The sequence below is a fragment of the Microchirus variegatus genome (genome assembly GCF_963457635.1).
Source record: "Microchirus variegatus genome assembly, chromosome: 16".
NCBI lineage: Eukaryota > Metazoa > Chordata > Actinopteri > Pleuronectiformes > Soleidae > Microchirus > Microchirus variegatus.
In genome coordinates this window covers 6,849,258-6,860,331 of record NC_139817.1, presented here as the reverse complement: position 1 = coordinate 6,860,331, position 11,074 = coordinate 6,849,258, and the positions used below count along the sequence as shown (strand labels likewise).

The following is an 11,074-nucleotide window of genomic DNA, read 5'->3' as shown; positions in this document are numbered from 1 at the left end:
CTTTATTTATAACAACTGCTTTGTAAAAACATGAGCCCACTGGACTCACTGACTGGATCTATGTTTCTCTCCACTTTGCTGTCATTTGTGGTCGTCCAGTCTGTTCAGATCCTCACACTGTGTGCTCAAGACTCCTTTATAGACCTCAAAGTGATGGTTCAAATCTTTCTGGGTGTGAATTTTGAACTTAGTCCCTAATGCCCCATCGGCAGACGCAGTCCCATAGAACACGCGGCCAATCCGCGAGTGGACCAGCGCCATGGCGCACATGACGCAGGGCTCTCGGGACACGTAAAGGTCGTAACCGGTGCATATGTACGGCAGAGAGCTCGCCTCTGCATCCGGCGCGTTTCCATGTGTGTCCGAGTCTGGCGGCGTAAATCCACAAGCAGGGTATTTGTCAAAAGAGTAACAGCCTGCACCTTGACTGTGAGCAACAAGGTCGATGCAGACCATGACAGCGTGATGGAGGGGGTGGTCGCCTCGGCAGTCGTGACCCACTGCGATGACTCCCTGCGTTGCCGGGTCGACGACGACAGCACCAACTGCCTCCATCCCCATTTCCTGTCCGGCTTTGGCGGCAGTGAGAGCAGACATCATGTGCGTGTGCATGTGGGCTTTCTGAGACGGACTGAAGAGCTCTCCTCTCAGAGCGACGGTCACCCGTTTGTCTTCGTGAAACGAGGTGGGCCAGTGTTTGCTCACCGTCTCGAACTGGCGTCGGGTCAAGGGCGGACGAGAAGGGACCTTCACAATAAAAGGCTCGCCCAATCCGTCATGTTTTACTCCGTCTGAGGACAGCAGAGAGTCGATGCCGACTGTCTTTGTTTCTGGCACATCGCTGACCAGGCAGACAAGGACTTCCAGAGGGTGAGGGCTGTCCTGCGCCTTGCACGCCCGCACCCTCCTGACGTGCTGAAGGCCGTTCAATGGGTAGAGGCCGTTGAGCTCCTTGACGAGTCGAGATGTCTCCTTCTTGTTGACGACGGGTGCAGCGAACGCCTCGATCAGCTCGATGTCTTGCGACTGCTCGTCTGACAGCACGGGATAGGCGACCCAGGAGTCGGCGTCACACGACGACCCTTTCCAGCGCTTCACCTGTGGCTCCATTGTTGTTGTTTTTTTGGTGTCCTGCTGAGAAATATGATTTCACACCAAAGTGGGAAACAACGTTAGTGATGACACAAACCATCTTTTCTGTGTTTTTACAGAGATATGACGAGAAATTGAATTCCTCTGCAGCTTCATCGCTCACAGAATGTTCGTTACAACTTCAGCGGTGACAGTGAACCTATGAGAAACCTATTATTGTTTTCTGCAAGGTTAATCAGAAGTGTCAAATAACACCAACATTCTGCATTTGATTTGGAACAAATTGACACAAATAGATGGTTTTGCAAAGATATTTTAATAAAGCAGAGAACATGTTTAAAAAAAAAAAAGTGATAGCAATACATTTTATCAACTTATGACGAATAAGGAAGGAATTGATCATTCATTAAGAGAATTGGATTTGACATTATGTCCTGACCAGACAAATTTTACATTTGTGGGTACACATGATGACATATGAAACTATTTTTAAATGAACCTCTTTGGCCTGTCTGCACCGCAAACACCAAATATCTGTAAAGCTTGCATCGGCTTTCTACTGTGAAGTAAATCAAGATAGTAAATGACACCAAGATCAATCAGTATAATTATATCATGTCTATTTTAGATACAGTGTGTTGTATCAAGTCAAAGTTGTTGTTGGTGAAATCTTTAGTTACAATCCATGTTAAATAGCTCTTTATTCTGACAATATGTTGTGATGTAAAAACCTATAAGGGCAACACAGAGTCTGTCTTCACTTCCTTCCCAGTACAAGCTTCGTCTTGATGACTTTAGGCACATGTCGTACAGTCAGTGACACTCTGGTGTCCCGTGTCAATATCTCCCCTGGCGTGGCCCCAGCTGCCGACAGGTTCACCACCTTGTCGGTCAGGGTGTCCTGATCGCATGGTCGGATGCCGTGAAGGAGACGCTGGTACATTTCATCCTGCAGGATCAGAAGACTGCGCGGCTTCACCAGCAGGGAGAACAGGTAACGGTTCTCATCCGTCTGTGGGGCCTCGTTTTCCATGGTGCTGACCGGTGTGTAGAAGTCAAGGAAGGTGTGAGAGCCCAGGCTGATCGTGGTGACAGTCGGGTGGTAGAGAGGGCCGTCCTCGTGGGGCATAATCCCTTCTCCTTGTTTATACTCATTCACCAACACATGGTTGGCTGTTTTCCCGCTGAATGGACCAAGAGAGGAAATTTTCTCGCAGTACGTGTGGAGCCAGTCTGGCATCTTCTCTGCCACCATGCCCTTGGGATGAGGTAACCCTCCCCAGTTTTGTAGCCTGCGTCCTGAAAGCTGAGTCCATTTAGTCTTTGGAGACTTGTAGACGTGCTGCAGAAGGTAGGACTCCTCATCCTCTGATATGAAATCTGGGATGTAATACACTGTTGGTGGAGCACCGTGTACGACAAACCGCTTCATTTCCTCCACAACACAAGTTGGGTGTTCCATGTCTCCTTAAGAAAAGTCAACACAATACTCTTGTTAAAAGCCAACCTCAAAAGAGCTAGTGCTGGCAAAGCTCCGTGGTTAAATAAGCATGACAGCCACGTTTGACAGCTGCATTTGTACTGTTTGTCTAAGATTAAGTGACGAGTAACACCTCATAATGGCTGCATAGTATTTTCATTGATTTCTACTTATGGGTGAAAGTTGAAAATACAATTTCTTTGTGTTTTCAAACGTATATATGAACAGAACATGAGAAACACTTATTAACCAGCTCACAGGTGTGACATAAAAACATTAAGTGTCCATGTGTTATGAACATTATATCGATATATATATATGAAATATTTGCCACATTGCAATACCCTGCCCAAACCTAGTTTATGTGTATGCTAATAGCATAAGGAAAATGTAGCTTCCTCAAACCGAGTAAAATAAGAAAAAACTAGCGTCAAACTTAGCGTACGATAATTTACAATTTCGCTGACATAGAAACGACCTTGTTCCTCTGAATAAATAAATAAAATAAAAATAAAATCCTAAAAACATTTTGTTCCTGTGTCATTGTGGTGAGTAATCAGAATTACGATATTTCAGACACACGTGAAGGCAGCAAAGATCACTCGTTAACACACTTTCGGGCGCATACTTTTACAATTGGTGTAGTATATCCACGATATAAGAGCAGGTATTACCTTTTTTTGGATAAACACGTTGATGGAAGAACCATTTGGTTAAAAACGCTGCCTTATCATCTGGACTCCATGACTGTGTACTTGTGCACCGAACTAAAATGTCCCCCCAAAAATAGTAACAAAACCGTTTGGAATCAGGCGAATCGAGTTTTTTTTTTTTTAAATGATAATTTACAGTTTTATTGTTAAAAGAAAAAATTAACGTGACTTTTAAAATATTTGTGCTAAATTCGAGTAATTGATTTGGGGTCCCACGCTTGCCTTTGCACGGAATTATTTGCACGAAACACGGCCGGATATCGTCAGAGCAAACCGGAACAACGCCATGCTACTGTCATTGGTTTGTTGCAGGAAAACTTGAAGAGTTACTAGTGGAATTATGTTCATTTACGTCCTCTATTGGGTTGATATTTATTGGGGACAGATGTGAGGTGACCGTGAGTACATGACTGTTTTAACTCAAGGTGACGAACTAAAGGTTATTATTGGCCATGTTCTCCTCGAAAGTGAGTTGTGTGCAGAGGCTGTTGCAGTTGAGACACAAAGCAGTTTGTTTCTCAGCTGCCTGTGGAAAAACAGCCTCCTCTTCCACGCTGGTTCTGGGCATTGAGACGAGCTGCGATGACACTGGAGCTGCTGTGTTGGACGAGACGGGTGCCATACTGGGAGAGAGTCTGCATTCACAGAAACAAGTACATCTGATGTGAGTGACTGGAACTGTTATGAATGGCAATATTTAGGGTTGAGACTGTGGGTCTCCACTCAGACAGTGTCTGAAAAAAGGTCCCCCCTCACAGGGATGAGACAACATATGATTTTAATGCACATTGCAATAAATAAGCATATGAAAATGTATCATATTTGTGATTAAATAACTTTCTTACATCGTCATCATTTGAAATCCGCTGCAAACATACATTTTTAAGAGAGCTACCAAATCCTGGTTGATTCCGCAACAAACCTGCGTGCATGTCCAGTCCATTGCTAATGTTGAATGTAATGTTTTTAAATGTGGTTTTTTTTTCATGTATGTTTAATACTTCCTCCACTACCATCATCGACCTCTGTCAATACCTACATGTATTGTCTATGTTGTTGTATCTGTTCCTATAAAATAAAGTCCCTAAAACTACTGTTTTACTTTAACAAAATCACAAACCATTCAGCTTATTCATGAGTTCTACATTTTTATTAAAGAAAAGTATAATCATGAAATAGCTATTTATTATTATTATTATTATTATTATTATTATTATTATTATTTTTCATAAATTCTTCCTTCTCAAACTCTGAAGGACTGGTGGCATCATCCCAACAGTGGCACAACGCCTCCACAGGGAAAACATCGAGCGTGTTGTCCAGGAGGCGTTGGACAGAAGCGGCGTGGACCCGAGCCAGCTCACAGCTGTGGCCACCACAGTGATGCCAGGCTTGGCTTTGAGCCTCGGCATCGGCCTCGAGTTCAGTCGGAGTTTTGTGAGGTGCCACAACAAGCCGTTCATCCCCATCCACCACATGGAAGCTCACGCACTGACGGTCCGGATGCTTCATCCTGTTGAATTCCCCTTCCTGGTCCTGCTCGTGTCTGGCGGTCACTCTCTTCTCGCCGTGGCCCGAGGAGTCGATGACTTTCTGCTTCTTGGTTACACTCTGGATGAAGCTCCTGGAGATACACTGGATAAAGTAACACTTTTAAAACTAACGTCCGTCTGTTGTTGCTGAGTTTGAAATATATTAAGTTTTTGTGTGGATTCACAGGTGGCGAGACGTTTGTCCCTCATCAAACACCCGCAGTGCTCCAGTCTCAGTGGAGGACAAGCTATAGAGCTTTTGGCGGAGAATGGCGACAGGACAAAGTTTCAGTTCATGACGCCCATGGGCCAAATGCTCGACTGCTGCTTTTCTTTTTCTGGATTACGAAATCAAGTTCGTATGGCGATAGTGAAAAAAGAGGCGGAGGAAGGTATGAGGTTTTCTGAATGACCATCTTTGTCGCAACTATGACTACAGTATTGGAAAAAAAAGAGATATTTTCTTATGTCTTTCTGTGGTATATAGTTGTGATCTGTGTTTTGTTTGGAATGTTATGTTGAATTATGTTATTCAATTCATTCCTCATTATATAAAAAATGTAGTAACTTAAATGCTCTTTCTCTGCAGGTGTAGAAGAGGGGACTTTACTGTCATGTGTGAGTGACATCGCAGCTGCCACGCAGCACACGGTCGCCTCTCATCTTGCCAAGCGCACACACCGCGCCATCTTGTTCTGCAAGGAAAAGGGCCTGCTGCCATCTAACAGTCCCACCTTGGTGAGTGAGTGTCTCACTCCACGTTGTATTTTAACGTAATTTTACTCCTGTTCTCTTCACACTGGTTTAACATCATCACCTTGTGTGTACAAGCATGCTGAAAGCATCCACTCCTCTGTCCTTACTCTTTGTAAGTTTGGTGAGTGGACAGGAAGAAGAAGTGTGTAACATGATGACGATTGGAGATTCAAACTGTCAGAATAAGGTCCAGCAATCAAGTAAAGCTGAACTGATGTCACTTTAAAAGACTATGAAATCATCACACCGTTTGCTCCAGTGACAAGTTACATCAGGACAGTTTTATTTGAGTTCTTTTCTTATAATCAACAAGAAAGCTTTAAAGTAGACAACCTTTTCGGGGGTTATTGATCAGTAATTCCATAATAATTGAGAGAGACTTACACTTCTGCACCTCCTTTTGCTTATAATAAATAAAGACAAATGCACACATACCTTCTCCAGCATTTGCAACAATTTTCTACCAGATACCTGAAAAAGGAGAGCTCGCCTCGGGGTCGTGTGTGTGTCAATATTATACATTCTTGTGGATTAAACACCAGTGAATAATTTTTTTGTGATCTTGCCGACTGCAGCTTTAACTATCTTTGTACAAAATTCATATGAGGCTGAAAATGTTTACTTATTCCTCTTCCTCTATGAATAACTCAAATCTACAGTGCCCATGGAAATTGACAAATATGTCGACGTTTCTTTTAGGTGCTGTCCGGAGGAGTTGCGAGCAACGAGTATATCCGAAAGGCTTTGAGCGTCATCGCTGAGAGGACGGGACTGCAGCTGCTCTGTCCTCCAGCCAAGTTCTGCACTGACAATGGAGTCATGATTGCATGGTGTGTGACTATGTATGTGTGTTGTAAGGATCATCAGTGAAAGCTTCATGACGGCGAATCTGATTTTATGGTTCTGTGGATTTAACCAGGAACGGCGTTGAACGCCTGCGAGAGGGGAAAGGAATTCTGTCTCCAGATGTGGATGTCCGCTACGAGCCAAAGTAAGTCGCCGTTCGTCTGTGATTTATATGATTTATACATGTTTTATGCAAATGCAGTATCCTCAGGAATGAAGATCAGAAGCAAATTGACTTTGGTTTTCTTCAAATTACTTCTTAAGAGTCAGTTAACAGTTAAAAAACTGGAAAAAGCCAGCAAGCACAAAGTATTTAACAGCATATTATTAACCATTTTCATTTTGATTCCGGTAAAAATCCACCTAACTGTTGTTTTCCAGGGCGCCACTAGGTGTCGATATGACTGCAGAGGTGAAGGCAGCAAAGATCAAGTTGCCTTCAGTCAGGAAGAAGATCCACAGCTGATGAGAGACTGGACCATTTTCCAGGTTCAAAGCATATATACTGTGTATAGCCTTATTTTAAATATGTATAAAGCTCATTATTACATATTTATTTATGAATAAATATGTCATTTTTAAAAAATGTATTTGTTATTGTTGGTTTTTGGCTCACAAAAAACTATTATTATATTCAGTCAATAAACACGTTCAATTTAATGTACGTTTATTGATATTTAACATTCTGGTGCGACACTGCAAACCCACTGACTTAACATTGTGTAAGGTTGTGGTTTGAAGAAAAGGATTGAAACATGTTTGATACTAAGATTGAGTGTTAAAATAAACGTAAACATCTTTACAGGTTTGCATAGTTTAAGACCAGCTGGTTTGGAAAGTTGTGCTGGTGTAAGTGGTGGAAAGTAGTTTTCAGAGTTGCTCTTTAATCCTTTAACCATTTTTTTGTGCAAATGCATAATGCGGAGGATAAAGTGGTCGATGAAGATAGACTGAAGATAATGAGGTGTATAGTGGATGAGATAAAACATCAAACTCAAAGAGACGTCTAACAGTGTAACAACATTTGACACATTCATGTTTAATTGCATATCCAACCTGACCAAAAGTTTTTTAAAAAACGACACTAGAGCTCATCGTGTCCATAAATATTAAACTCCTTTGCGCTGATCAGTCCGTCGTTGTCGGAGTCGCTCTTGTAGAAAATGTCGGCGATGACCTTCTCGTAGTGTGGGTCGTCGCGTGGCTTCCCTCCCTTCTCGTATGACATTTTCAAATGTTCTTTTATCTGAAAAGCAAAGGAAAGGCACACTCGATTAGTCACGGAAGCAGAATAACTCACATATATATACATTCTGCCTTTGCTACACTCATTCTTACAGGCTCAAGTTTAATGCGTACAATGTAAAGATACATTTACAACAAGGATTTCTTTCTGTAAATGAGTTTTCATGCATTTATTGTCTTTCAACATCCTTTTTCTTAGTGGACTTTTTCCATCTATAAAAAATACATCATAATGTTGAGATGAACAACACTACACAGGCCTTAGTGCAAAGACTTGTTTGTATTTTATATGCTAATTTAAACACAATTGCTATAAATGTGTTAATATCTGATGAGGGTGACAGACGAGAAGTCTGAGGCTTCACCGTTCTGCATGAGGGCTCACTATTTGGCATGCAACACATCTGCTGCATTCTTTTCTGTAAATTCAGTATGATGTATCATATTGCCTTAATAGCATTTAGAAAGTGTTAATAACCTTAATAATAGCCTAAATGTAAATATTTATCATTGTACTGCAAAGTGGCACAGATAAATGTGATTGTATGCAGTAAGTACAGTAATTAAAGGTCCAATCTGTAACATTTAGGACTGTTTTAGACTTAAATACTTAAGCCCTAACAGCAGCAGTCAGCAACTTTATTACTCTGACAAAACTGATGGGGACAACATCGAGCTTTAGCTGCTGCCGCCTTTACTCGTTTTCTGTCTGAGCTTCTTTTACATGATCATCAATCATTTAGCGACTGTGACTGACAGTTACCTCAGCCTTTGTGAGAATGTTGTCCGCATCCAGGTCCATCTCCTTGAACGCTTCCATGCTGCGCGGCCCTCTGGACACCGTGAAGAGCTCCACCTCGAACTGCACCGTAGCATTGGGCGGCACTGGGTCTGTTTACACCGGAGGGAAACATGATGATGATGATGACTGGTGTCTGCACGCAGGTATAAAGCCATAATCACCACTCGGGCGTAATAACTAGGGCCCAGACTGATCCATCATTCATTAAAAGTACCAATAAAGCCTATTATTTTACAGAATAAACAATGCAGAACACAGTTGAACTTGTGGCATACATTATCTAGAAGTTACAATAATACAATAAGATGTGCATTTATGTTTACATTATATACAAACATGATGCATTTATGGTTAGTAATTAATTGTGTTTTCATTTTGGTTATTTATAATAGCATCATTATTATCCATTACATATCTTATTTTGTATTATATTACTATTTTTCATTAGTAACAGTTTGTCAGCAATCATTTTCAGGTTGTCATTTTCAAAAAAATGCATAAACTTAAAATTAAGGGTCAACTCAGCATCATAGCCGCGTTTTTCTAGTCCCTACAGCTACTGTCCAGTATTTAACCACATCTAACCTGTAAAAGTGATTTAATACCTTGCATTTCAAGTGCTTATTTTGTTATTGAGTGGGGAAAAGAGAGAAACTGGTGTGAGTGAATCTCAGTTTGTAAACAGAAGCAACAAAAGCATTTCACTGTGTTAATACAGCAGATTCAGAACATCAGCATGAACGGGTTTGACAGGGAAAAATGAAAGTCAATAGGAAAGTCAATTGTTATTAGTTTCCTGAAAGTTCTTCAAAGCATGCGAGAAAGAAGAGCAGAGACCTTTGAACCTTTGTGCATGCGTTCAGGACATGCCATGGGAGCGGATGAGAAGCAAACGCAGTGAAGGTTGTGATGCTCTTTCACTTAAAGCGCTGAAAAGAGAAAACAAGACAGCGTGACTGATGGTGCTTCTTCCAACACAGAAACTGTAACAAACAATGCAAGTGACTTTAAAAGCTTCACTTCCAAAGCTTTTCAACATTTTTCCTCCATTATCCTGCGCAAACAAACATCACCGTCTCTCCCACCGACTTTTACCTTTTCCCTTTTCTCCAAATGCCAGCTCAGGTGGAATTGTTATTTTCCGTTTCTCTCCGGGACACATGCCCATCATCCCAATATCGAGGCCTTTGAGGACTTGTCCGATGCCTAAAACGACCCACTGAGGATGCCCCGCTTTGTCTGAACGACTGTGGAGGAAATAATACATAAACAGAACAAAACATCCCATTAGATTTACAGGGTATTATACATTTGCATGATCCTGAGAAGGACTGTATAGTTGAATAACTTTATATTTCTATATTATTGTCACTGTAACGCATGTCTTTTTCTTTTTTATTTATTATGCTATAACAGAATAGTAATAACACACTTATAGTATGCTAATAATTTGTCATAGGGTTATTATTATGATAATACCATCTTATTTCTAATGCAACATCCAGCTTGGTAATAACAATGGTATTGGGTTGTAATAAGTAGATAATATTACAGTAATACCTTGTTATTTTCAACATAATATCCAGGCAATTACTTAATAATAACAACAACATAATTGGGTTGTAATAAGTAGATAATATTACAGTAATACCATGTTATTTTCAACATAATATCCAGGCAATTACTTAATAATAACAACAACATAATTGGGTTGTAATTAGCAGATCATATTACAGTAATAACATGTTATTTTCAAAGTATTATCAAGGTAATAGCTTGGGAATGAGAATAACTATAGGCTGTCAGTCTGATCGTGATTTAAAAATGATAATTATCATATTTTAAAGTTACAACTCATCCTCTCTTATGTCACAGACACATTTCCACTGTTTTTAACCAAGCCTTAACTTTGTGATTACCATAGAGAATGACATAACTTTACCGCCTTAGGTCTGTCTTAAAGCTGGATTAGAGTTACTACACATCCAAAATGTTTTTTTTTTTTTGCAAAGATCAGATTATGTTAAATGCAACAGATTGTGTGTGTTTTAGTGAAATCACTGACCTGCAGTAGAACTGGGACCCATCTTTGGCGAGGTAGCCATCATAGTGCACGTTGACCAGGTCGCCTTTCTTACTGGTCTGAGTGCACTCTATGGGCTTAAACAGGACCTCGATCTTTACTTCTTCTTCCACATCATCCGCTGCGGCACAAAGTGTCCACAGACAGAGCCATGAGGAGACGAGGACGAGGAGCGAGCGGGTCGGTGTTCTCCACATCTTTCTGCTGTGTGTGCAGTCGTGGCAACTTCGGAGCGCGACGTGAACGCCACGGTTGGGGCGTGGCCTGGAAAGCGGCTGTTGACGCTCTCTTTACAGCTACGTCACAGCTACGTCACGGCGGCGCAAAATGGAGGCAAAAAAACGCAGGTATTTCTTGCATACCGAGTGGCGTTATAGAACTAATGAAAGGCTTTAAGAACCGGACAGTGGGAGGACTGTTTTGTTTTTCCGTTGGAGGGCAGTATTTCACCTCTCAGTGTACAACTTACCGGGAATGAGTGTTAGAAGAAGAAGACGCCATACGTTTATTCAGAAGTCTCTTGTC

At 41.3% G+C, this 11,074-nt stretch overlaps 4 protein-coding genes across 4 annotated transcripts; 1 reads left to right on the top strand and 3 right to left on the bottom strand.

Moving 5' to 3' along the window:
- Window positions 1-81: 81 nt before the first annotated feature.
- adat3 (adenosine deaminase tRNA specific 3) lies at window positions 82-1,110 on the bottom strand (the record flags this gene model as incomplete). Its single annotated transcript, XM_083902933.1, has 1 exon — window positions 82-1,110. The coding sequence occupies one exon, from the start codon at window positions 1,108-1,110 to the stop codon at window positions 82-84; it is 1,029 nt and encodes a 342-aa protein (XP_083759059.1).
- A 537-nt stretch (window positions 1,111-1,647) lies between these two features.
- On the bottom strand, window positions 1,648-3,303 carry alkbh6 (alkB homolog 6). The gene is made up of 2 exons (XM_083902799.1): window positions 3,247-3,303; window positions 1,648-2,559 (listed from the first exon to the last, which is right to left on the bottom strand). Exon 2 carries the CDS (start codon window positions 2,552-2,554, stop codon window positions 1,850-1,852), a length of 705 nt encoding a protein of 234 aa, XP_083758925.1. The 5' UTR covers window positions 2,555-2,559; window positions 3,247-3,303; the 3' UTR covers window positions 1,648-1,849.
- A 307-nt stretch (window positions 3,304-3,610) lies between these two features.
- Window positions 3,611-6,917, top strand: osgepl1 (O-sialoglycoprotein endopeptidase-like 1). Its single transcript, XM_083902126.1, has 7 exons — window positions 3,611-3,949; window positions 4,542-4,929; window positions 5,005-5,209; window positions 5,407-5,555; window positions 6,273-6,403; window positions 6,493-6,564; window positions 6,801-6,917. Exons 1-7 carry the CDS (start codon window positions 3,738-3,740, stop codon window positions 6,883-6,885), a joined length of 1,242 nt encoding a protein of 413 aa, XP_083758252.1. The 5' UTR covers window positions 3,611-3,737; the 3' UTR covers window positions 6,886-6,917.
- Window positions 6,918-7,503: 586 nt separating this feature from the next.
- Window positions 7,504-10,746, bottom strand: fkbp7 (FKBP prolyl isomerase 7; the record flags this gene model as incomplete). Its single annotated transcript, XM_083902932.1, has 4 exons — window positions 7,504-7,665; window positions 8,428-8,555; window positions 9,562-9,713; window positions 10,532-10,746. 4 exons carry the CDS (start codon window positions 10,744-10,746, stop codon window positions 7,504-7,506), a joined length of 657 nt encoding a protein of 218 aa, XP_083759058.1.
- Window positions 10,747-11,074: the final 328 nt, after the last annotated feature.

Excerpts from the sequence above, each read along its gene's own strand:
- osgepl1 (XM_083902126.1), top strand. The coding sequence starts at position 3,738 with ATGTTCTCCTCGAAAGTGAGTTGTGTGCAGAGGCTGTTGCAGTTGAGA. Across the intron at positions 4,930-5,004 it reads CTGGAGATACACTGGATAAA|GTGGCGAGACGTTTGTCCCT; the intron begins GTAACACTTTTA and ends GTGGATTCACAG. Across the intron at positions 6,565-6,800 it reads GATGTCCGCTACGAGCCAAA|GGCGCCACTAGGTGTCGATA; the intron begins GTAAGTCGCCGT and ends GTTGTTTTCCAG.
- alkbh6 (XM_083902799.1), bottom strand. The coding sequence starts at position 2,554 with ATGGAACACCCAACTTGTGTTGTGGAGGAAATGAAGCGGTTTGTCGTA.